Source organism: Monomorium pharaonis, chromosome 10 (genome assembly GCF_013373865.1).
Source record: "Monomorium pharaonis isolate MP-MQ-018 chromosome 10, ASM1337386v2, whole genome shotgun sequence".
NCBI lineage: Eukaryota > Metazoa > Arthropoda > Insecta > Hymenoptera > Formicidae > Monomorium > Monomorium pharaonis.
In genome coordinates this window covers 20,331,503-20,359,396 of record NC_050476.1, presented here as the reverse complement: position 1 = coordinate 20,359,396, position 27,894 = coordinate 20,331,503, and the positions used below count along the sequence as shown (strand labels likewise).

General features: G+C 29.6%; 1 protein-coding gene across 3 annotated transcripts; it reads left to right on the top strand.

The window, feature by feature from the left end:
- The first annotated feature begins 34 nt into the window (after positions 1-34).
- Positions 35-21,971, top strand: LOC105829492 (tyrosine aminotransferase). Of its 3 annotated transcripts, none has more exons than XR_003626607.2 (12): positions 35-2,072; positions 8,124-8,228; positions 8,603-8,670; positions 9,561-9,719; positions 12,737-12,928; positions 13,535-13,617; positions 15,382-15,451; positions 16,847-16,975; positions 17,057-17,140; positions 17,379-17,477; positions 21,511-21,658; positions 21,923-21,971. XR_003626607.2 is itself a non-coding variant. In XM_028193693.2 (12 exons), exons 1-12 carry the CDS (start codon positions 1,871-1,873, stop codon positions 21,519-21,521), a joined length of 1,290 nt encoding a protein of 429 aa, XP_028049494.1. In that variant the 5' UTR covers positions 36-1,870; the 3' UTR covers positions 21,522-21,903. The 3 variants fall into 3 exon arrangements, 2 of the variants coding, with proteins under 2 accessions (XP_036149285.1, XP_028049494.1); XM_028193693.2 differs by lacking the exon at positions 21,923-21,971 and adding an exon at positions 18,387-18,474 and having other exon boundaries at positions 36-2,072; positions 21,511-21,903; XM_036293392.1 differs by lacking the exon at positions 21,923-21,971 and having other exon boundaries at positions 21,511-21,902.
- Positions 21,972-27,894: the final 5,923 nt, after the last annotated feature.

Below are 27,894 nucleotides of genomic sequence, written 5' to 3'. Positions count from 1 at the left end.
AATATAAAAAAAAACATACAAAAATATAAAGCTCATAATTATTATGCAGTGTAAGCAGCGAGTGTTGCATTTATTAGCTTTATTTCATGTTTCATTTTTTTTTATTTAGATAGTGCACCTTGTTAAAAAAAGTTTCGATATCTAGCTAGTAACGGTCGACGCGCAATTTATGAGCTATAAATATTAAATTAATAGAAAAATTATATTCAGCACCATGATTCGCTGTAGACCGAAATAGATAATCTTTAACTTTATTGTTGTGTTTAAAAAGTTTTGTCAAGTACAAAATTAAAAAGTAACACTCTCTTTCTCTCTCTCTCTCTCTCTCTCTTAAAAAATTTCATAATACTCGTATTACTTTAAAATGTCTTCATGTTGCCTTAATATACTTTTTTTTATTAATGACGCGCGGATCAAGTAAAACAAAAAAAAATTTTGAATAATGCCTAAAATTTAACTATTTTCGAAATTTTCAAAGTTTATTAGTTTAGACACTTTACTTTTTAAGTCTAGTTATTTTTTAAGTCTTAAAATTCTTTTTTTTTTTTACAAATAATTTGCTATCATTGATGTTGTTTTTTATTAAAATTTATTTTTATTAATTTTTTCTCTCATATTAATTATCTTCCTACATCTGTCACCAATTGCACGATAATATCGTCAATATGTGTTAACAAAAAATATCGTCTTTATATAAAATTGTCGACCAATATCAGAGCGAACGTTCTGTGTCGCTTTAATATAATATTGAAGCTTTATTTAATCCGCATGTATTTGTGCTGCTACGATTTCAGTTGAATTTACATTTTCCAATAGCGGCATTTGGCAGTTGCTCGTCGTTCACCCCCTCGGTTAATTTTATTGATTCGCGAAATGTTATAATTATCACACATTGTGTTTGCGTGTGCACCCATCGCATTAAGTGCATCTAGCATAATAATAGCTCGAAAAGTGACATATACCGCAGCATTTAGAGATACTGTGTTATATTATATGTAGTATAATAAATAATTACATATAAATAAATTATATGTAGTATAATAAATAATATTTGAAGTAATATTTGTTAAAATCTAATGACTATTTTAAATTATCTTTTCTTTATTAGTGAAAAACAGAAACTTATGATAATGTTTGTAAAAAGTTGAGAGATTTACTACGCCGAGAAATGATAAATCTCGCTTTTATGCGTCTATGCTTCTTCGATCGAGAATTTTATCCGATTTTTCACAGATAATTTTTGCGTTCGATTCACTCATTCATCCCGAGCGCACAGATACAGCAGGGGAACCGCCATGTTAAACTCAATTAACGAGCAAACGCACGTTTGCAATGTTCGTCGTTGTCGCAGTCGTCAGACCGAAACAGCATTCGAATAATATCCACGACTGTAACTCGGAGTAAACAGTTACAAGGTATAATTGCATAAACATTAGAGAGACGCAACAAAATAGAGCCGGTGGAGTTAAGGTTCTACATTCTAAACTCCGGTGGCAACGGAGATGGAGTCAGGAGTAGAGACGGCGGGAGAAACGGAGGGGCACTCTGTTTGTTCCTGTGTCAGATGATAACTACGTCGAAGTTTCTCGAGGCATTCATTCCCTATATATAAGTAGGGAATCCATTTAGTTAATTATAAAAGAAGGTGTGGTGTCGAACGGACCAATCCGACCGGTTCATTTGTCCTCCAGCCTCCGTCGAGCATTTTGATTATTAACGCGGTATCCCGATCGCGGCTCAGTGACAAAGAACCAGCTTTACGAGAACCGTCGAACGTATCAATACTAGAACCTGTCGAGCACATCGATAGTAAATATCAATACCTGCGAGTCCAAGACTCGAATGTAATCTTGACGCATGAGTCTGCTAAATGTCTATCACCAAAATCAGCAAATTCAAAGCTTCCGAGAACTTCTTCACAAGCGACAAGATGTCCACAGCTAGCTTTCGTGAATGTTGGGATGTTTGTGCCTCCGACGTCGCTCGTAGAACGCACAATCCCATAAGATCGATTGTAGAAAATATCGCCACCGATCCCAATCCAAAGAAGCAGATGATCGCGTTGTCTATTGGTAAGTTTATTCCACGTGTAAAAATTATCTTGTGTGTGTAACGATAAAAACACTTGCTCTACACAAGAAGAATCTTTACGTTCTTAAAACTAGATTGAGATAATTGAGCGATATAAACACGATAAAATAAAATTTGTTTTTATTTATGATATTATATATATAATGTATATAATATAATATAATATAATAATAAATAGGATAAGTAACTCGGGTCGTTTTAAAAAAAATTTAATTTATTGTCATGTTTAAGACAAACAAACTATACAAATAAAAACTTGATCTCGTCTAAGAAGAAAAAGAGAACAACATAGAAGATTTTATTCTTTTCTTTTAGATTTTATTCTTTCTTCTTAAAAAAATAAAAAAAATATACTTATTTTTATTATATTATTTATAAATTCAGATTAATATCAAATCTTATTCATAGTAACACAGAATAGCTTATTCTTAATTTTAATTAAATTTAAAAATATATTATTTGTCATTATATTTACTTTAATACTTTTTACTTTAACTTTTCTTTATCCAGTTCGGTTTGTTTTTTATAAGATATCGGCATTTTTATATTTCGGCAATGTTATTATTATTATTATTATTATTATTATATTAACTTATTATGTAACACGCATCTTACCCGTGAACCACTTGGATGTCACTTACTATTAAAAAAATACAAATGTGAAATATTTGGAAACAAAAAATACTCATTCATTTGCTATATGCTCTCAGTTCCACATTTATTTGAGTTATTGAGACTTAAAAATGTTTTGCATTTTTTATACACAGAGAAAAAAAAGTAATTGATTCAACAAAATGTGTAGTTGCGGCCTGCCAGGCTACAGATATATTCAATACAATAATATATGCTATTGCAATATCAACAATATACTTGCATTAACAGCTTGTATTCAGTATCTGTAGTTCGCAGTCCGCAACTGTGCATTTTATTAAATCAATTACTTTTTTCTGTGTATTTTTAAAAAATTACATTCCATTAAATTTACCATAAAATACCTTTTTTGAAAACAAAACTAAAAAAATTCTTCTATAAAAAAAGTAAAAAATAGAAAGTAGTAATTGCGTAACAAGAAGTATAGATGTAATATTTATGATTATTTTTTGTAGGCGTTAAAATAATTTGTTTTGAGATTGTTATATTTGAGTCAGGCGTTCTTGTATCGTAAAATTATATAAAATCTTATATATTTCTAAAACAATTTTATTATATTTAATTCATTCTTAAGAGGAGAGAACTCCCTTTGATTAGATTATATATATATAGAATCTAATTATAATTTTTAGATTGTATAATTAGAATTTAAAGGTAAAAAACAGTCCCTTCTAAATTAAAAAAAAGTAATTCTCTTTACTTTTAAATACCAATTGCGGTCTACAAATTTTAGAACCTGAGGTAGAAAGATTTAAAACATAAAAACGCGTATAGGGCTTCCTAGGATTCAATGAGTTAATTCAGATATGACTTTTTACTCTCTAAATCACAATCAGTGAAAACTCGACAAAATCAGTGGAAATACACTGACTTTCAGTGATATACATTAAGTGAATATTACTGAAAGACAGTGAATATTCACTGATTATCACAGTGATAAATATGCCACTGTGAATCAGTGAATATCCACTGATTAAAATTTAAAGAGTAAGAATTTTTTTAATAATAAGGATTTTTTCATTTATACTATAATATTAAAAATTCTCCAAATTAACTTTTTAGATTTCCATTCTTTCGTATTACAAAAGATAAAAGACAGAAATGCATGAAATGGTTTATCACGATAATCAAGCGACTATTTTTTTACACAGAAAAAGAATGGGGAAACCAACGTTTTTCTTTGGAATAAATTGAAGGATTATACATTTTGTTTTTTTTTTAACTATAAAAGCGTATCGCATTCGTCGTTCTAAGCGTAATTATAATTTTTCTTTAGTATCGCTAAAAATAAATGCGGTAATTAAGCGCAAAGAGTACTTAATACATAGAAGATTAAATTCATAAGAATGAAAAATAAAATTATTAGTTCTATTCGTTCCACTTGCGGCACTTTGTGAAAAACGTTAGGCGAATAGAGGGTCACCTACAAAGGCTCTGCGTACCAGTTTTGCCGGTAAACGCATACAAATTGCAAACTTTCGCTGTTCCCCACTAGTACGGTTAGACTCTCAATATGTATGATCTCCGGGGCTTGATGTGAAAAAAGTTTGACGGATTGGTGAAAAATGGAAGGTCAAATACGAGGAAAATATTCTAGAATATGAAAAAGCGCATTTTGAGCAACCGTAGAGTCCCGCAGGAAACCAGGTTGGAAATACCGAACTGCGTCCAATGCAACCTATTCGTTTTATTAAAAATGCATGGAACAATCATGTAATTTTTCGTGCGTCATCTTTAGAACAGTAGAGCCTGTCTGTCATATATACGATAGTCTATAATTACCGTATCAAATTCGGGTGACTTCTTAATATTTGTGTTTAGATCTCTTTTATCACAGTATATAGAACCCTGATATTGTTATCGATTAAATATTTGAAATCAAAGTTTTTAGAACAAAATTTTTTATGAGAGATAATTGTGTCGTAATATTTGATTTAGATCTTCTTTATCACAATACATAAAACTTTGATATTAGATTTACTCTTATTTGAACTATCATTAAACTTGATTAAACATTGGATATTAAACTTGATATAAATTATATATATAATTTCAAGAAAATTTAATGGATATATTAATTTTTCTGAGTCACATAAAAGAACATCAATAATTAATAATGCATTTATTTATATTGTGCATTCTCACACAAATTAACATAAATTACTCAACCTCTATGTAAATTATCTTAATACACAGAGATTATCATAAATGCTACATAAGCTTATATTCTGCATACTAATTAATCTTTATTATTTGTTCCGAGTTTTTGCATAAATACAGTTTGCAACTAGTTTCAATTTTATTTAATTTGTCCACGCTAATTTTAAATTATCTAACGCTTGTGTTTGTTTTTATACACAGAAAAAAGTAATATGGCCAATAACATGTAATTGCGGGCTGCCAACTATATAAAATACTCAATACAATAACATTTACTGTTAATGCAAGTACAATGTTGATACTGCAATAGCATATATTATTGTATTGAGTATATCTGTAATTGACAGCCCGTAACAACATAACTTATTGGATATATTGCATTTTTTTCAGTGTATAAATTCTTATATTTGCATTAATATTTATCGTACCAAAGTAATTTCGTTACTTTTTTAATAAACTGATTAAAACTTAATTCATTCTGAAAAATAACTGGCACGCAAACGTGCGACAGAGGATAGACAATATTTTGTTTGTCGATCTTTCGTTTGTGTTGTTTCTAGAAGAAACTTTTTTTAAAGGTTTACCGGATATCAGTTTCCAAAGTGATAAACCAATATACTTGCAAACAAATTCTTAATATCTTTAAAGGAAACCAATAACGCTATTTAAAACACTGGAAATTTTTTTACGTCAAACGATTCTAAACAGTGACGAGCATTAATATATGTACATAACGTTTTCGATATGACTGATTATATCTCTTCTGATATTAGATATCGTGAAAATAATAATTCGTAAAAAATATTAATTTCATTAGTTTTCAGATAAAAGTTTTGTATGTTTTTTATTTTAAGTTACATTCTTCGAACAAGAATTGGTATTTAGTTTTATAATATATAATAAAATATTGAAAAAAGTTAAGTTAAATAAAATAAATAAAAACATGTTATATAATTAATAACTTTCCGAAAATTATTTTTCTAAATAGTACAAACTGATAGTAGGTATAGAGATAAAAGGGACTTTGAAATCTGAATAGTTACGCGTGTAAAACTTAATTACTAGGAATGTTTGTATGCGAGAATTAATCGTACAGTTTTGGTTCTTTCAGTCTTTTCAACTTTTTTTAATTTTTTTAGAAATTTTTAGAAATTCCTTTCTCATGCTGGGACATGCAATTTTAACTACACAACGAAGTTTTAAAAACGGTTAAAAGGCGGTGATAGTGACGCGTGAGTCCCCTTAACATTTGTAGAATACCAGTGGTGCAGAATGCGGATGTGTCAGAATGTATCGGAAAAACGTCCTCAGCAAATTTTATAGTGGAATAGAACAGAACTGACATACGAGTACGCTAATCTAAATATATTTCAATACAAATCTCGACCGGATGTGCCAGCGGCTATGTACGTTTTCAAGGGCTTTCTTTTATTCTATACATATGCAATTCGAAGAAGATTACAGCATCGAAAAATGGAACAGCAGTAACACGGGAATTTTCGTACAGTCGCTTTTGTAAATGAAAAAATTAGCAGTATAATCCAAAGGCAAAATATCGGTGTAATATCTTGAAATATTTTTGAAAATCTTTATCTTAAATGCTCTATTTTTTATTTAAAATAATATAGAAAATAAAAAAATTTGGCGAAAGTAAAAACCTATTTCGAGAATTTTTTTTGTAGGATGCAGTATGTTACATACAAAGTACTTTAAAATTCGTCGCTTCTGATTCACATCATATGTAACACATAGGATTCATTCGTTAGCTTTAAACTACTTTCATCTAAAAACTACTATTTGGACGTAATTTTGCCATATTTGGGAAAAGGTACTTTTTCTAGCACACAAAATTCCACTGTGCATTCTGTGTAAGAAAATTCTGTATGTTGTCGAGAAAGTTTCGCTGTTTAGCAGTATTTTAATTTAAAATATATTCTGGTACTTATAAGTTTTTTTAATAAGTTTTTTTATAATAGTAATAGTGCGCAGTAAAATCTTTGAATCGACAGCAAATTAATAATTATACGCAAAAAGAACAATATAAAATACATTTCTCCTCTATAAAAACGTTGTATATGTATTAAATTCTAGAAGAAATTCTATCTGGAAAAAAATATTGCTAATGCATTGGACATTTATATCCAGTAAAAAAGCGCTATAGTGCTTTTATTAATCTTGTGTTTTGATGGTACTGAAGTTAATATTTTTCGTTCATATTTCACATTTCTATTGTAGAAATATAAAGTTAATAAAACAAGAAAAAAATAACGTATAAAAAAGGTAGTAAAATATATTAGTAAAATATTAATTAAACTTATGTAATAAAGAGATTGAAGCATATATATATTTTTACAAATAGATCTGATCTAATTATACTACTGTTTTTTTGGTTGATTTTTTTCTGTATAAAACTAATAACTGTATAAAAACTGTCGAACAAACTCACTGCATTTTTTCATGCATTTATTTAAAATAAAATACTTCTGCGTAAAAATATTAATTAAAAATAATAAAATTAATTAATAAAAACTGCGCGTTTTTATTAATCGACAATTTTGTCAATTAACTTACTATTATTGTAAAATACAAAATTTCCAACACGATGCTGTGTTATGTGTATGTCATTAATTCGTGTACTAATAATTTGCTGATAAGTCAATGGTTTTAGTGTATGTGTGTGTACACTAATTGACATTTGCTACAATAGGAATGTGAAATATAATCAGAAAATATATGTATTAACTTTAACGTCAAAGCATAATCCCTTTCGATTAACAATGACGAAGTTGTAATTACATGAATCTCGTATTCGCAGAGCTTGGATTTTATTTCATCGTCGCGCTGTCGCCTCGTAAACAGAAATTTCGCAACAAGGACTGACTACGGTGGATAGCCTCCGGGAAACAATTAATTAATTTCAATTATATCCAAAATGCGAGTCGAGCGGTGGATGTTTCGTTGCACTTTGACAACGCGTCTGTAAATTAATGTTTTCCTACGGTTATCCTAGTTTGAATCTAGTAATCAATTATAAGGACGTGGCATACGTGTAATTAGGTATTTACTCGAAACTGACGAATGTTTAGCGGAAAGCCAAATTTATGCAATATTAATAACTTACGTACTCATAATTGTATAATAATTGATAAATATGAATAAATAAATATAAAGTTTTTAAAGCTTCGAACTTTAAGATTCTATCGTTCATATTTTGTTTTAAGGCGATCCTACAACTTTCGGCAATTTAAAACCACCGAAGGAAGTAATTGAGGCCGTTCAGGAGAGCGTTGCTTCGCAATTATACAACGGATATGCACCGAGCATAGGTAATTTTTAATAAGATCTATAAATGTAATATAAATTTTACATCGTCTTCTAAATCTCGTTTAATCTACGAGAAGTTTTGTAATTATGACAGAAATGATGGAAATAAATTTGTTAATGGTTGACGTATGTATAAATTTCAATTAGATATCCTATTGTATTACCAATTTTCCAAGCGATAAATATAGATGAATAATTTAAATAATACTGTAAATAATTACCGTGTTTATTCATTATTATACATGGATATATGCGACACAGCTGTCTATATATATCTTATATAATAAATTATTGAATTGTTAAACAGATATTTTCACTGGTTCAAGCAATAATTATGTTTATTCGGTGACGTAAAAAATTGTTACGTGTTTTACAGGTTATCAGACGGCGCGAGAAGCCGTAGCTGAGTACAGCTCGAACGAACTCGTGAAAGTCGATCCCAAGGTAGGGTGAACGCACGTGCTTACTTATATCGAATGTCGTCGGTAGATCGGTGTAACACGTGCCGTTGGCAAATTTGGTATCATTAATACTGAGGTTTCTTGTCACGTGTATAAACCGCACTTTACTTATTCAACAACGATATTGCCATTATTTATTCAACTGAAATAGCGGCAAGACACATTTTCCCTAAGTTATTTTAATATTAATAAAAGTCGTAAATTTCCAGCCACGAGAAAGGAAGGCGACGTTGGTTTTATTAGGAGACGACGTGGTCGCTAGATTGCATATTCCGAATAGTAGTCCCAAAGATAGTTAATTAACTTGATGTTAAATTTTCACGCTAAAATCGCAGACAGAAAAAAAATACACCGACGAAACGCTGTTAATACATAATGTTATTAATAAACAAAGAAATCAATTTCTACTTTTTTTTTAAATTTATTAAAATACTCAAACAGATATTAAATTAGCAAAATTTCGCATCGGATAGCTATAGAAAAAAATAAAGATATTTTTACTGCAAAAAAATTGTATTACATTCTTTCAAAATATTTTTAATCTTGGCTTCGTGTATCTGCAATTACGCTTGTCAGTACATAAATATCACATTCAATTTATTTGCCTGTAGTAAACTTCTTGCGATAAGTAATCTATCAACTTTTATGTAATTTAATCATGTAGATGTATTTTTTATATTTTAATATCAGAACGCTGCGGAATTTTTCATCATATCAAACAAATCTGCTAAAAAAATACGATAGTATGAAAATGTAAAAAAAATTTTTTACCATAAAAATATTAGTTTTCGTTTCCATTCTACATTGAATGCGATGCGAATAAAGATGAAGCATGTGGAAATAAAATATTTGGTGTTTCTACATTTGTTGTAGGACGTAATCCTGTGCAGTGGATGTTCTTGCGCACTCGACTTGTGTATTACAGCTTTAGCTCGAGAAGGCCAAAATATTCTAATTCCACGGCCCGGGTTTTCCATCTACCGAACGCTAGCGGAGGGTCTCGGTATTATGGTCAAAACGTACAATTTACGTGTGAGTATTCTTCTAGAAAGAGAGAATTAGTGCAATTTGCTAATTGTATGCGAAGATTAAAATTATACGATTATATTCTCACAATGACTCGAAGATTATGCAAATAGAGATCAAAGTGTATTAACGTGTATTTCAAGCACACGTGAAACAATTACACTGAAAAAAAATTCACTAGATTGAAATCAATATTTTTTCAAATAGTACCAAGCAGAAGTTTTATAAAAAATAAGTAATTTTTATTTCAAATAAGATATTTTCTAAATTATAGAAAGTATTATCTCATTTGAAATAAATATTATTTATTTTTTACAAAACTTCTGCTTGGTACTATTTGAAAAAATATTTATGTAAAAATACTGTATGTAACTACTGTAAAAATTCTAAATTGTTTTCAAAATACTACGTTTTTTCGCACGCGCGTATTTCAATTAATATTGATTTCTGAAATATAAAATGAATTAATATTTTTCAATATTTATTTATTTAATATCTCATTTGTGAACGAATAACGTAATAAACATCAGCTTCATATTCCCATCATAATGTGTAAAATACTGATCGATATCGCAACGCGTAGTGGCTACTCTGTAATAATCGCGCTTGTAAAAGAAAAGGTGATGCTATATGCGCTACCGTGTTGCATCGTCATTAATAAGAAATGTGCATAACAGTGTCCGCAATATTTCTTAAGTTACGCGTTATTACAGAACGCACTTCAAGCGGCCGCCGGGTCTTAGCAAGCAGCTTTATATGCAAAAATATACCATTTTGTTAGTATCTTTAAATTTATTAACCACCTAGGGCGTAAATGTATTCATTTACAGAAAGACAATGAAAGTGCATAATAACTCGTTTAATTAAGATACGCAAGAATAGGGTAGATGTGAAGTCATTTAGGACAGCTATGTCAATTACATATGTTTTAAATATTGTACACGTTATCAGAAAATATTATTATCATTGTTATTATTGTTGTTCTTTTGTACAAAATAAAGTTTGCAATTAAGCAAGACTTTATTTTATATGTAAAACGTACGATAATGTAATTAATTTGTAAAGTTTTCGCATTTTGTAATTTTTGCGTAATAAACAAGTGTGAAAAAAGATAGAACTTTTAAGTAATTTATAATTTAATCAAAATAATAATTTCTTACAAATGTTATTAGCTTTATTCAATTCTTGATCTATAATATAATATAAAATAATAATACAGAAATATTTAGCGTGTAGCATATATAAAATATAAATTTATATTCACAGTTTAAACGTTTTCCATAGTTAAAAAATTATTTAATTAATAAATTTTTATGTATATACACAGTCAAAAAGTTTTTGTTGACAAGAAATAGTTTTTTACTCTCTAAATTTCATAAAGTGAAGAAAATACTGCCATTACAATTTTTCGAATGATTTTCCACTCTATAAAAGTTAAAGTTCACTCTTATAAAGTAAACTTTATTCTTATAGAGTAAACTTTAACTCTTATTAGAGCAGAAAATCACTTGAAAAATTGTAGTGGCAGTATTTTCACTCTATAAAACTTAGAGAATAGCTTTGTTAAGAATTTAATTCTCAATATTAACTAATTTCGTCATTCAGTTTATATAAATATGCTAATTTTAAATTTTGCTAAGATTTCTTGTTTTTATTTGCAAAGTATTTGTAATAGTTTACTTTAAGCCAATTGAAAACGTCATTGCAATGAGTTTAAACGAAAATCATATTTAAATCGCCGTTCGCTATTTACACGATAAATCAGAGCTTTCGCTCGGAGATTTTCAAACTAAAGTGCTAATGAGGCAGTTTCCTCTCTTTTCAACTTCCCCTGGCAGTCAGTTTTAATGTTCCACTTTCGTCTCTGTCGTTGCAAATTATTTTGTTCTAGTAATTATAACTACAATGCAGTAGTTTTAACTACGTATAAGGCCGAATGTACGAGTAATTTATAAATCCTGGCACGCGCGTTACACATGTGCTCATACATCATATATAAATCGCATAAATACTGTATATTTGTCCATGAATAATAAATTTTACAAAATTCATGAAAATGTTCAGCTTATACTCCTATATGCATTCTATTATTCTTTATACAAATGTTTTTATCTTTCTTTTTTTAATCATTTTTATTAAAAATATTTCTTTCAAATTATTCCATATAAAAGCTTTAAATAAAAAAAATATTATTTCAGTATCAAAATCATTGCAGCATTATACATTTCATATTTTTGCGGTATAATTCCGTGAAACAATGCTGATGTACAAATAAAAAATTATTTAAACATTAGAATGCTATCAACTGACAAGTAACATTTTAACCAGCGAATAAATAAATAATACGAGTCCATTTAGTACATTCATATCTATAAATTAAAAAATAATTTTAAAAACTTATACAAATAAGTATTATAAAAATAATATTATTAAGTATTAGGCAATTAAATTTAAGAGTGTCCCACTAAAATTATAATTATAAAATTTAGTAAAAAAGGTATAAATATGTCTATTTATTTATTAACACATAACTCATACGTACCTCAGACATGTTAAGAGCACTATATTTACAGTTTGGCAATTGCACAGTAAATACCTATTAAGCATCATAACTTTTTAAACATAAATGTTTTGGATAGGTTTATTAATCTTTCTTCGCACAATCAAGTTTTTTCTTCTCATAATATTTTAGAGAAGAGAAGAGAGAAAAAGAGAGAGACAAATGTTCAATATTAAATTTTTCCATCCTCCAAATAAAAATTCTGTTAAAGAGAAATTTACATAGATTTTATGAGACTTTTTATTAAACAATAATATAAAAAGTTTTGTTAAAAATGTAAAAATATTTTTTCCACATTAAAATTTTATTTGCAAAACGCTCAGAATTACTGGAAAACTTGTAATCGAGAGAAAATACGTGATTTTTAGCCACATATCTTTGTACAGATATCGTGCAGTGGATGAGAAAGGCGGGAGGAAATGAAGACTTGCGAATGGATCCTATTAATATTAATCGTTTCTAGCCGGAACTCGGTTGGGAGATCGATCTAGACGACCTAAAGGACCAAATCGACGAGTCGACGGCGGCGATTGTTATAAACAATCCGTCAAATCCATGCGGCTCCGTGTTCAGCCGCGACCATATACTTGACATTCTCAACATCGCCGCACGTTACTACGTACCCATTATAGCCGATGAGATTTACGAGCACATGGTACGTGTCCGAATATTACGCTTACTACCCCAAGTATCAGGTGACAAATCGTTCCATTTGCGGAACAAATAAAGCGCACGCACCATACCGTTCCATTCGAAGGGGGTGCGAAATTAATTCAGGACGGACATGTGCATGGTGTCCCAAATTTAGAAGGGGTGTGCGCACTGCAGTTTGTTATGAAGGACTTTTTTTTTGTCTTGTAGCATGCACAAGAATTCAGATAATTTGATAGTGATAAGACATTTAATACAGCAAAAAAGTGTGACCATTAAAAATTACATTATATTATGTGCTTTAATCGGTTCTTTTCCCTTACTATTATCCTTGAGAGAATTTTATTTTGGCGTATTATAAGAATTGATAAGAAACGGAAAATAATAATTGATAAGAGATGTAAAATATATTGCTTAAACAATTTAATATGTAAACTTTTTCATAAATTTAAATGTTAAAACAATATTATACAGTACATAATAATAAATTTGAAAAAAATGTGATGAGATGAGATTGTTACAATTTTGTGCTATATACCTTCGCGTGTAGGCGAAACGCATATGCCTATTATACGCAAATACATTTTTCAAGCCTCACCGCTGTTTTCAGGTATTTCCAGGACGGACTTTCCACTCGTTAGCGTCTCTATCGACCGAAGTTCCTATTTTGTCGTGCAGCGGACTGACTAAAAGGTATGTCAGAACGTGTAAAATAATTATAAAACTCCTACGTTTTGACGCTAGAACACAAACGCACGGTTTTCCGTAACACTCCACAACATTTTCACAGACGTAACGTGTGACTTTTACGTATTAAACAAGATGGTTTCTCAGCTAATCTACTTGAAACAAAATGTCGCGTTTTTTAAAAGGTTTTTTTCAATACTAAAGGATAAAAAAAGTCAGCGTAATAAATGAAGAATTTTTGTGTTTTTAACGTTCGAGCTAAAATAGTTATAAACACAATGTCTTTTAATAACAATATGTTTAGGAAAACAAGAAAAATAGCTTTTGCAATTATTTCTATTGTTATAAATGCAATAATAATCGTTTTAAAATAATTTGAAAAAAATTCGGCGTTCTCTCTTTTTCTCTCTTTCTCTGCAACAGTTTTTCCTACATCGGGTTTCCAGTTATTTTCAGTACGTTACCTTCTATTATCTTTCATCGTGAAAAGTATGGAGCAAAACTAGCGATTCGTGAAGTTGACGGAAGGAATTCCTGGGACGGAAGCGTCCCGTTATAAAATTTTTCACTTGATTTTTTCAAAAATAGAACGAGGAGTTGATTGAGCGTGAATAAAACGTCGCGATCAAAGTCGAAGGAACGGGTATTCCGAAGTTTCGCGATTATGCCTCCATTATTCTAACGGTATCAGATTTGAAACGCAACTTAATTTACGACCGCTCGCCATACTAGTTGTAAATGAGTTTCTGCAGTTTGTTGCTAAGTCTTTCATTGCGGCACAGTGTATTTTACACGCCGCAGATTTCGCAGCGCGGTACTTTGGTGTACAACGACAAATTTGCGTTTCTCATGTAAAATTCAATGATATACACGATACACGCAAATATAAGGTAAAAAAAAATAAAGCGGATGATGAAGGTAAATCAATGAATAAGTGAATAGCGCTGTAACATGATGATTATTTAATAATTATTATGTAGCATGTTGTTGTTATCTTAAAATGAAAATTTCAAAACCAATTTAATCTTTCTCGAAGAGCTTTATGTATATGATACTCATCATCAAATTTTATGATTCGTTAAGCATATAAACGGATTAAAAGCAAATGTTATGTGTATGGCTACTGTTTTATTTAACAAGAATATTCAAATTGAGAAGATATATTAAGAAGAAGAAAAAGCAAACACTATGCCGGTAAAATTATCTTAATGTAGTATTATCGTTAATTCATACTTGCATTCATCAAAATATTAATGCAATTAAAAATAATGCATTATCTACACCTTTTTTTGCGTCTTTTTTTGTTATCAAAAACGAAAGTATTATCTCGCAAAGTAAAGAGTGTATCTTGCATTGTTTATTAATTTTGCGACGTATACTATATTTTTTATGACTGCACGATATTCGTTCCGCATGTGTTAAATAATAGAATCGTATGCCGCAATAAAGCTTCTGCATATAAATTGGTCACCTATAAAAGATTCTCATTGCAATTAAACAATCGCGAGAAACATTTAAAACAATTGGTTTAAGAAATTAATAAATAACTAGTTGTATCTCAATATAATAGAAGAATTTATAACTTTGATATTAACTGTTAATATTAAATATTTTTTTGTTGTTTAATAATTTATTTTTGCGCCTAGAAAAATGCTACTTTATTTTAGTAATTTTTTTCTTTAATTTAGAAGCCAAAATGAATAAATCTCATAATCTGTGAAATGGAACCTGACGATGATAGTCCAATTTTAATCTCTTTTTTCTTCACAGATTTTTAGTACCAGGATGGCGTATGGGTTGGATAATAATCCACGATCGTCAGAACGTGCTGGAAACCGAGGTGGGTAAATGCTCGTGGTACAATACGTGACAGCCTGAAAATAATTGCTTCTCCGACGGTATTGTTTCCGTAACGAGGCCCGAAGCATGTCCCGGCGAGTTCGGCACCGCATATTGCGGATTGGATTAAATTTCGTTGATTAAACTTTATTCCGCTATTAAAGTCCTTCGGCAATCGGATCTTTGGTCGGCCGTGCTCTTAATTCCTCTCCTTCTGGCTACGGCATCGCCTCGGACTACGGACTAACTTTAAATCGTCGCGTCGTGTACCTCTATCGGATATATTTCTGTGCTCCTTAATAACTTTGCAAGAGTTCCGATGTCGCGATCTTAGATAAATAAGATGAGCGTTCCGTAGGAAAATCTTATCGCGGCAAGTTTCATATACGTACTGCTTCAGACACCGTAGCAGAAGAAAAAACTTTTTATTTCAGATTCTTCTATATTATAAATTGTTAAAGTCTACTCTGCACGATACAGTCTGAATGAAAAAGATCTCATTAATTCTTAAATAAATATGATTTCTAAAAAAGGGTTAAAATATAATCGAATGATTAATTATCTTTTTTTAAATAAAATATAAATATATATTTTTTCATTGCTATATTTGTTATCCGTGTATCCATACATTCAGTATTTTATGGTATATTTTTTTATGTCACGCTTTGAAAGAAAAGGTTGATTGTGCGATCGTTTGATGATGTACTCCCACGGGTATTGGACAAGCTGGTAAAATAGTCTGCCGTTGTGTAGCACGTTTCGACATTTCACTGTACTCGAAGTTCGCGAGAAATCTAATATCTACTATTTTTGGAAGTAATTTCATATTGATTTCAACGTAACTAAGTAAAGCGAGTTTGCTTTTCTAGAATTTCTACATCTGTTGGGACCACGAAAAATCCTGACATATAACCTTTGTTAAGACCTCATTCTTTTAAAACTTTTATAAATTTTCTAACAATTTATTGTGTCACTGGTAATATATTATTTATTAGACGTAATTTATCTACTTTTATTTGTTAAATATATCTTGCAATTTGTGCTAAAACTTGAAATTAAATATATAAAGTTCATAAATAAAACACTAGAAGTATTTTATAAATAAATAACAAATTTTTTATACATTTAACAAATAAAAAATTAATTACATATAATAGATTTCTTTTTTATTTTTTAAATATATAAAACAATTTATTATTTATTTATTAAAATACTTCTAGTGTCGTCTTATTTTAGTATGTACTTTATATATTTAATTGCAAGTTTTAGCACAAATTATAAGACATCCACATACGATAGACACACAACATTTAGGTGCATTATATTTGCTACTTAATTACATTAATAGAATATAAGATGTACAAATTAAAGAAATTCTTAATATTTTGTTCTTTAGATTCGCAAAGGTTTACATTGCTTGAGCCAACGAATAATCGGCAGCAATACTATTGTTCAAGGTGCCTTGCCCAGCATACTTAGAAAAACTCCACAGAAGTTTTTCGACGATGTTATTCGTACTCTACACGTAAGTTATTATCGCGAATGAAAAACGTATTAAATATATAAAGTTCAGCGCAAAGTATTTATATTAAAACTGCGGTTACAGTCGCATTCCAAATTGGCCTACAAGTGCATCACAAAGATCCCAGGACTGAAGCCAATAATGCCGGATGGAGCGATGTACATGATGGTAATGATTCCTATTGTAATTAGCCCAGGCGCACCCTTGCATAATTTCAAGAATCACAGCGTATTGTTTGACAGCCCGTAGCTCGCGGGTTAAAACCGTAAATGTTAATCGAGCGTCCGATAAATAGGTCGTGTAATTAGTCGGTGCACGACCGCTATTTATACGTTAATGCAAATACCATCAGTAAGGTGGGCCCAACTGCAATTTACGAGCTATAAATTATTGAATCGATTTCCAGGTCTACATCGATCTGCCGTGCTTTCCGGAATTTAATTCCGATCTGGAATTCGTGCAGAGACTTCTAATAGAAGAATCCGTGTTTTGTCTACCCGGCCAGGTTTGCATTTCTAACATTTTAAATTATCAATTCATTATACACCCTATAAAATCTTCTAATTATATTCTTCGTATAAAAAATATTCAAGTTTTTAAAATTAAATTTTAGTTTTCTGATACACCGCAATATTTAATGATTTATTTATCATTTAAAAATACTACAAAAAATCAAAGCGTTATGTTACAACAAAATACACCGGATAATAGCAAAATAAATTCTTTTTGTTAATTAATATTATTGTAAAGTTTTGACAGATTATGTTATACATTGTGTCAAAGAGCTTGTAAAATTTATTGCAATGTTTTCGAATTCACGTCAGTGAACCTAGCACCCTCACTACTTAAAAAAAAGTTCGGACATACCGCATAATTTTCTGTTAATTATCTGTTAATATTTTGCTCTAATTTCGAATTTTTTGCTCTTATCCGTTCGCAGAAAATTAAGATAAAAAATGAGGGTACTAGCGTCATGTAAACTTAGCACCCCTACTTTTGGTCTTAATTTTCAGAATTTGCAGATATAATTGGCAGAAAATTATGCGATATGTCCAAACATTTTTTAGTGGGGGGGGGGGAGTTCTAGGACATTCCAAATTTATATAAAATTTTACACAAATATAAATAAATAATCTAATATAAATTCTTTACATTTTTAAATTTGAAAATTAATAATTTGGATTTACATATTCATATTGTAAATATATAGAATATATTACAGATACTACATAAAATATATTATATAAATTTACAATCACATTATTCATGTTCTCATTTTGTTCTAGAAATAATTTTTTTGAAGAAAAAAAATTTAATTTTATATTCCATTAATGATAATTAATTAAAAAAAATTGCTAACTGTGTTAAGAACTATAATAACTTTACTAATTTTTTGTATCTTCTGATTTCCCAGTGCTTTGATTATCATTCTTATATGAGACTGGTAATAACCGTACCAAGTAACATGCTCGAGGAAGCTTGTCAGAGGATTCAGGAATTTTGTAAGAGACATCATTATAAAACGGTGGAGAGCCCGAAAAAGAACAATTTTGTCAACATAGATTCCAGAAGATTCCATATTAAAAAAACGACCAAACATACAGAAATTAGAACATTAATTAATCTGCATTAACCCGTTGAGTAGTTTTCTCCGGATCTCTGAGTTCTTCTGAATTCAAAAAGAACTCTTCAGCCTTGGTTTTTGCTTTGTGTATATATATATCTTCTAAGTTTCTACATTTTTATCTTTAAGTGTATAATTATTTGGTCTATAATTTTATCTTCTATTGTACTTGCTTGTAAATGCTTGTATAATAACTAAATAATGTTTTCATATATCTGTACTTATATGTACTCCGCTTAATTTCAAATACATGGCAAATAATAATGAATAATTGATGAATTAATGCATAATGTTATAGTGTTATAATTCTAATCTTAAAAACTAGAGCTTGAAATACCATTGCAAAACCGAAACTATATTATCGAATTGCATTAACCCAAGCTATTTGCTTCTTGTTTACTTGCAAAACCCATGATTGTTTCCAGCTAAATGTATTCTGATAATACAAGATATTTGTTTTTGCTCCATATAACTAAGTAATGTATTTAAAATAAATTTTCTCTGTGTATATTTTTTCTCTAATACTTTTAATACATGTTTAAAATCTGCGTAGCAGTAAAGTTGTAATATACCAAAATAGTTAACATTTAAGGTTATTCTATAAAATACAAATGCGAGTCATAAATCGCAAACATGAGCATTAATAGGCCAAACAAAAGCATTAATAGGCATGAATAGCTTTTAAAAAAATTACTGCGTGTATAAATAGTATCTGACTCACCGCATAGTTGTTTCGTTGTCATTTGATGGTTCTCTGGATCTCTCTCTTCTCCTCGTTTCTCATTTTTCTGTTGTTGCTTCTCCATGACACCTGCACACATTCATTTGCGAAAATACATTAATAACAGTTGCACGCGCATTAATCGTTAGCTTACGGCGAAATGTAATTTGGCGTAAATAAGAATAATGCATTTAAAAAAAGAGAGAGAGTTGCCTAAAACTCAATACTTGCGAGGTCTCGTAAATTAACGCAATGTATAAATCTCGAATGTCAGGGAGAATTTTTATAAATCAATAGATGTAACAAGCACTATGTGATTGACGTATCATAGTTAACTAGATATATGATTGATTTGTAACTGTACACTGTAAGAATGATAGCGTTTGAGAAATAATGGATACACAAACGGAATGGCGCGCGCCGCGCGAGTGGCAACACGTCAGTCCTGTGTGCAAGACAGGATATCGATTGCCGTAAAAAGAACTTTAAATATATCGTACTCGAATTAGTCTCGTCGTACGGTACATTCAAATGTACATTGAATATTCTCGCGTTATAAATTAATGAATAACCAACATAGCACACTTGAACGCATAACTCGATTAATCATTCGATTGGTAAATATATAGATACGATATTGCACTCGCAAATCCAAAATCTTTACAAAAATGACCGTCATTCGTACATATCGTAAAACAATTGTGCACCTCGGTCCTATGCTTCTTCGATTTCTTTTTCTATGAATAAAACAAGTGGGGATATACATATATATCTACTTCACAAACTATCGCTTTAAATAATGAATTTACGAGTAAACTAATAGCGTAGATTTCGAATCATTTGGATCAATAATCCGTATTCGATTTGAGTAACACAACGACATGCACTAATTGTTCGCTCGATTGAACGTTTCCGTGCGATTGACAGCGCGTCTGACCTTGTTTACGCGCAGATACTTTGTGCGGACCACAGAATTAAATAACGAGTTTAACCACTATGAAATATTTTACGCGTATGAAGTATTTTACGCGTGAAACATTTAACATCTTGAAAATGTACGCTAACATATGTTCCTTTTTTAAATACTAATTTTGACGAATGAGTAAATATAACACATTAGTATTGTAGACTCGCTATTTTAGCACGTGAAGAGTAATAAATTAAAGGATTTAAAAAATTAAATAAGTCTTTTTTAAAATGTAGGTTATTTGAGGTCAAATCATTTTCAGCAGCATTATAACGTACAATTTTGTTCTGGCTTTTGTTTAAGAATCAACAGAAAGCGCGAAATATAAATAGATAATAAGTATCAAATTTCTGCAAAAAATCAAACAAAAGCAGAGGTCCTTTCTTTTTTGTAATATCGATCTTTAAAATATTAATCAAAGCCTAAAATTTTGTTCTTATATTGTATGTCCAGAAAAAAATTATCATGTATAAAAAAGAAATATAAAAGAATGTTAAAAGCAATTTGTAAAATCTCATAAATTAAAAGTAAGAAATAATTTTCTATTGTACATAATATTTCTTAAATAATATTTGTGCTATTCGCAAGAAATGTTTGTGCACTTTGTTCATAGAAAGACGGTTGAATCGTTTCAGACAAAATTTGTTTCTTACAATCGAACTTAGGACGTTGGCCACATGCCATGGAGTTTGTCTAAAAGGAGAGTTACGATGAGAGCTCGATTAAAAAATGGACGGTACCGTGCTTACTATTGATCTTAATACCAGAATTCACATGATAAATATTATAGGTTGTCGGATTTTATATTTCAAAATCGGAGAATTAATTTGAATTCTAAAAACTGTATAAAAATTGTACATAAAAGATATTATCTCTGAAAATGTTATATTATTTTTTAAAATATAAAATATGATCTTTTATAAAATCCACTTTTTAAAAATATATAATTACTATTACTACGTCAATTATCTTTCCGCGAGTGACTTTTGTATGAACTTTTGCAATTTCGATAATATCGAAGATAATATCATTTACGTTGCAAACCAGATTTGGATATTTCTACGTCAGTACGAGTTACAAATTTATCTGTGCAAATTTAGTTTGCTGTGCCATTACGAAAATCAAAGCGTATGTATCTCCCGCGACCATCACGTTACGCGTGTAATTTTATGTCACGCTATACCGTATGTCGGGGGCATAATTTTTATAGTCCCCGCTCTCTCCAGGTTTCAGGTAGAGGGCCACTTTTTTTTCGCCACGAAAATCTACGGATGGAGAAAAAATTGCGGCCGTTGTAAATCTTGCCGCGAGGAGATACAGCGGCGTACAGAAATTAGAAAACACCGAACGCGAACCGCATTGTTTCTCACAAGGGTAAATTATTCTTATTATCGCGCGATTTTTGCACATAAAAATGCAAAAATAAATATTTTATATAATTACCTACTTTAAAGGGATCTCAATTTATCAAGAATTTACGTCGTACCCGTATTTTGTGACTAATTTTATTACGTTATTATCTCTGAATATAATTTTCTACGTTAATATTACGTTTTTAATCCTTGTATTTCATTTCTACTTTTCTTTTGCACCTTATTTTTATATTATATTCCAAATCAAAAAATGTGTATTTTGCAGGTATGATGAACTCTACCCACGTAAATCTCAGATAATTCAATTAGAGATGCGATCAGTTATAGCAGAGCTACCGATACACGATATCGAGATACTTAATTGGAAGTGAAATTCAAACGTATATTCTCCTACACAAAGATTTATCGATATACCGTGAAATCCGAATGCTCAAAACGATCGAACACAATAGAATTGGAGTGAACTGTAAGAAAAATAAACTAAGTGGCGTGATTTATAAACCCGCAGTCGCTTCTATTCTGATTAAAAAACGTATAATCTAATATAACATCAAAATAATATAATATCAAGTAATACTCGATTTTTATTCAATTTCAAATAAATAAAAATAACTGACATTTATTAAAATTTTTATGTATAAATCTCTATTGTATAAATCTTCTTTTATGAGATTGAATGAATCAGCAGCAGGAAACAAATAAAAATTTAAAACAGACCTGATCATCGCAAGGTGAATGATCCCTAAACTCGTTCAATATCCGGTATTATATTATGGGATGATTTGTCAATTTATAAATTAGGAACTTATTACGTAATAGTAGCGATTTTGAAACATTTCTGACTCAAGATCTACAGAGAATATGTAACAATGTAATATATACATGTAAACTGTATAAACTGAAAAACGTAAAAATTTATTATTCCTAAAAAATGTATCATGTAAGAAACAAAATAGGATGATCAATTTGTCAGCGCACAGTTTATATAAGCTAAGATTATTAAAGTAATATATTAAAAAATAAATTTTAATCAATACCAAAATCAAGCTGCGACCTTTAAGATTTCGTAACTTTATAAATATGTTTAAATTGATCGGTCTAAGATTTTATTGTTTAAAAATAGAATATTCTTTTAATTTTAAATATAATATTAAAGAAGCTTTAAATTTCTTAAGAAATTTTTACTAACCATTTTTTTTGTACAACTTTTTAAATATTTCTTATCTTTTTAATTCAATCTTTATTTTAAATTTTAAAATGTCTCTAATTTATTTTTAATTATTCATATTCTATAAAAATTGTTACTACTTAGTTATTTTTTTAAAGAATCTTGCATAATTTTATTTAATATGTTCATCAAAATTTTTTAGTATAATATATTATGTTAAAATTTTATATAATTAATACTCATTATTTATGTAATGTGTTAATTGTATCAATAATTTAACAACAATTTAACTAACGCTAACATTATCCCAATAAAATGTATTACAATTTGACAATACTGATGACACTACATTCAAGTTGGGAAAAGCATTATATACTGATTTGCATGAAGCTTTCTGGGTTTGAGAGCTTTGTATAATTCATACAGTTCACTGAACACTCTCGGTGTTTAATGCTATTGACCGTTTGTATTAAAAACGTATAATAAAATTATATATATTAATTATATTATATTAAACAGAGAAAGAAAGAGAGAAAGCGAAAAAAAGAAAAAAAGACCGGTGCAATAGCGATGAAATTCAAGATAAAATATCGCGGCATTTTTCTATTCCAATAATTTCTTCTTATAGCTTTAAAAAGTTTGATTTTGTTAAATATTGTTAATTAACGTTGCATTAGAATTCTTTAAAAAATAATGTTTTCTTGTAATTGTACAAAACTGAGATTTCTATAAAACACTGAAATTCTTAGATACCACCAAACTTTTTCTTGAAGTGAAATCTATTTCTCATATTGTTCTTATGTAAAAGGAAGTATAAGAAATCTCAGATGTTCTGTTTGAAGCTACGCCAAAGCTTCTTCATGTATCTTGCACTGCTTTTTCCCTGCGCACGCGTTTACCCTTTAAAACAAGGGAACAATAATTTTCGCAAAATCCGCTGAATGTGTTTTCCATCTGGACAGCGACATGGTATCGGAAAACCGACTGACGTCAATTGATATTTTAATAGATATTTATTTTCATCATAAATCATACACGCTATATCGCTACTCATGTTTCTCTGTTAAAAAAAGAGCAGAGAAACGCGACAGAGAAATTAAAGAAAAGAGAAGCTTTGCTGTTTCTCCAGTAATTTGCGATATGTTCATTACTTTTTGTTTGTCATTGTCGTTTTAATATGCTTGCATTAATAATAATAAGTATTACAGTCGTTTACAAATAAAAAAAGTATATAATGCTAAAAGTTTAAAAATAACACTTTCAGAATCAAAATTCTGTAAGTTTATGATGAAATACAAGGCAGGCTTATTTATCTTAAGACCGTAAGGAAAGTTTTATCACGGTATCTTATGAAGACAACATGAAAGCTGGGAAGATGAGCTTAAACGTCAAAGCTTGGTGAAGTTTGTGTTTCAAGTTATAAAACAAGAAATTATTTAACTTTTTTGTGTATTTCAAATTTACAATTTTTAAATATTTTGAAAGTTGAAAAATCTTGTTCTTTCTAATTATTAGCATCTGGAAATAGTAGAATTTTAGTATATTTATTACTATTATAGTATTTATAAATATAAATTGTATTCATATTTATATTTATTACTATTACAATATTTACGTTGCATTCTTTAAAAATTGTCATTTAAATAATCAAAAACTTGATTATTCATGAGGTATCTGTAAAACTTGATTATTAAAACAAATTTAGTTTTCTATAAATTAAGTAAACCTTTTAGAAGCAATCTTAAAGCTTAAAATAATTTTCACATTCCTTTTTATCTCTTTTTGTAATTTATTTTGTTGAAGGTATTTTATTTAGTAAAATTTTTTACATCTTTTATCTATGCATAAAATATTAAAACTTTTAAATTAATCATAAATCAATTAGTTCATAAAACGACTTATTTATTTTGAAGTATCAAAAATATTTTTATTATGTGTGGAAATTGAATCATGACAAGTCATTTCTTGACATAATCCAAACAACTCTTTAATTTTGTACAGTTACAAACAATGAGATAAACAAAATATGTAGCAAATGTGAAGTAGTAACATAAGTTATACTTTCTTTCTTTGAGACTATATATGCTTGTATACATGTGACAAATGATGCTGGTAATTGTAGCAAACGCGTGGAAAACATGTTACACTTTACTCGACTGTTCATGAAGAAAATTCAGACTCTGATATTTTCATTTTCTGATTTAAGTATTTGCGAAAGCAAAATTATTTCAGATTTTGTGTTAAAATATGCAAAATTATATCAGTTTATTTTTACATTTTTCAAAATCCATTTAAATATTTGTAATATAAAATCAAAGACAGATATTTATGAGCTTTTATTTATATGTATAATGCATTTCAAATAAAGAGTAAAGTTCACATACACATCACATACACGCTCTCTCTCTCTCTCTCTCTCTCTCTTGGTTTCTTTTTCTTTTTTTTTTCATTTTTATAATAGCGGCAGTAATAATGCTCGCTGAAAATTTTAGCTCCGAATGCCACATTGTCAAGTGCAGCAATTTATTTGTGAACATAAGCGTATAAGAGATGCGCCGCAATATGATTAAGCGGTATTATATCATTACTGAGAAAGCGGAAGTTAGACCCGAGTAAATCTTCGCGCCTCGTCAGACATTGTATTCGAGCAATTCAGGACGTAGTTAACTCTTGCCTAAGGATATGTCACAACAAAACTCGAATATAGTATATCTCTATCGGTTTTCTGACGCTAAGTTTATTTTGATTCAACTTCTCTACAGAGCTTTTGTATAAAGTAGGTATATGTAAACATTTATTGTATTAATTTATCTTTAAAAATAATTAATTTTTAGATGTATAAATTCCATTTCTAAAAGATGTAATTGTTATATTAAAAATATTTTTGTTTTAATAAATAAAAACAATTTATTTATTTCAAATGATTTCTCCCCGTAATAATGTTATTGTAAATAATAAATTACAATTAAAACATACGCAGAGAGAGAAAGGAAATAAATATACGGTTAGCTTTTTTTCGTTATAGTGTGCAATGCTCTTCGCAAAGAAATTTTCTGCTCCACCGAAAGTTGAGAGTGCTGGATTGCAGGCAAATGCGAACGTGCAGAATAGCCTGCCCTAGATGGAAACCGATAAAGCGGGACGTAATACGGGATTAGTACGAATCGAATGCGATCTCTGATTAATAATTTCAAGACGGTACGCCCGTCGTAGCTGTATAATTGGATTTGCAATCGCGCGGCGCACGATCACCAGAGTTGTAAATTTTCACGTGAGTGAATACTGACAAAGGACAAATATTAAGTGCCATTTAAGTGTATACCTATTCTGAATACTAAAATAATAGAAATCAAGACATAATATGTAATAAAAATTAAGGCATAAGATGTGTTATAAAAAACAATATAAAGTATAAAATGTATAAAATGACAATTATTGTTGTCTACAACAAAAAAATTGTTTTTGAAGCTTCTATAGTTTTGTGTTTCCTCTTTCCTCATAATAAATAATATGTGTATTCACAGTAGGGGCTAATGTCGAAATAACAAAGTGAATATTTTGTTCATGCTTTCAACTGTTTGCCGTGTTTGTAATTTACAGTCGGCACAGAAATGGAGAAATGCAGCTTTGGTTATTTTCGTCATTTTCGGTGCAAAATTATTGGGAAATATAAGCCACGTAAACGCATGAATGTATCCGTTAACAATAAATTATGTTTAGCACGATAAGATATTACGGTCGCGAAATATTACTGTTGCGAAGTTAATGAAAGGAGCATGGCACTTTAATATTAAGAGTCCATAAAAGAATGTAAGATTTATGATGCAAAGAATTTTCTGAAGACGTAAACGCATCATTGTAATTATAACGATTAAAACTTTTATGTTCTATGTACATACATATAAAATTTACTTGTAAGAATGTAATATAAATATTGTTCCCTTATATTTCAGCAATAATTTTATGTTTAGAAGATCGAGTGCTCCTTGAACTCTCAAGTTTATAGAGACATTTAGAAACACAATCATCAGCGTTGGAATGTGTTTATCTTCAAAATTCTGGGTTTAAACACGACGTACGATGACATGATGGGAAGATTCAAGGCTTAAGTATTAAACGTTGCATCTATAGTCATGAGTCATGACGTAGATTCTCTAAGACAATTTATCCCAGTCTCAAATTGGTCTATTTATTATGTAAGACCGTCGCGTCACTTTAGCATCCTCGTGTAACGGCAAAGTCATCTTTTAAATTGTAAAAAAAAATTTTAATAGAAAATGTAATATTTATATTACACATTAATGTTTTGCATAATTTGTTCATTATCAATGCAAAATCTTTTCGACAAAGCATTTGTGTTTTATAAATATATAGGTGTTATTTGGATATAATTTTCTTGATGACAATTTACAATTATATGTTAATTAAGTTTAACATATAATTTAAACATATTGCAAATTACACATAACATTAAAAAAGACTTATTTTAAATACATTATTATTGATATTTATAATGTGTAAGAAAGTTTCATCATTATAAAAAAAATTGTGAAGATTTATGAAAATTAGAACTTAATATTACGAAATAATAATTCTCTAAATTTTATTTCAGATAGAAAACTATCACAGTATATTGCTAATAATATGTCTCAATTTGAATCACATGTATTATAAGCGAAATAATATTAGCAAATCGATTCTACGAATAACGAATCGGCTACATCCAGAGAAGGCAATTTTATACGGGCTTTAGAATGTCATTCCGCACACATACTCCGGCCGTGATAGAAGATTTAAGAAGCGCTACATCGATTCTCGGCGCGTCTCGCTTTCGGGATAAGAGAAGTTATCTTCGTACAATACCTCGTCATCCCGCGCGAATTAGTATCTCGCGGGAGTTTTTCCCGTCGCGTCAATCGCAGTTTAAATCCCGTGGACTGTTGTATAGCGATCCTTTTTCTCGCCGGTACGAGATTTATACGCAAGGCGTTCGACGTTCTTGTCGCGGTTAATGGAGGCGGGACATTTTCGGCGGAATGCCTCGGCTAAAGTGGTCGATTATCGCTCCG

Bases quoted from the DNA above. Each gene is read 5' to 3' on its own strand.
- LOC105829492 (XM_028193693.2), top strand. From the start codon at position 1,871: ATGTCTATCACCAAAATCAGCAAATTCAAAGCTTCCGAGAACTTCTTC. The intron at 16,976-17,056 runs GTAAGTTATTAT...CTGCGGTTACAG, and splicing joins ATGTTATTCGTACTCTACAC to TCGCATTCCAAATTGGCCTA. The intron at 17,478-18,386 runs GTTTGCATTTCT...CTGATTTCCCAG, and splicing joins TGTTTTGTCTACCCGGCCAG to TGCTTTGATTATCATTCTTA.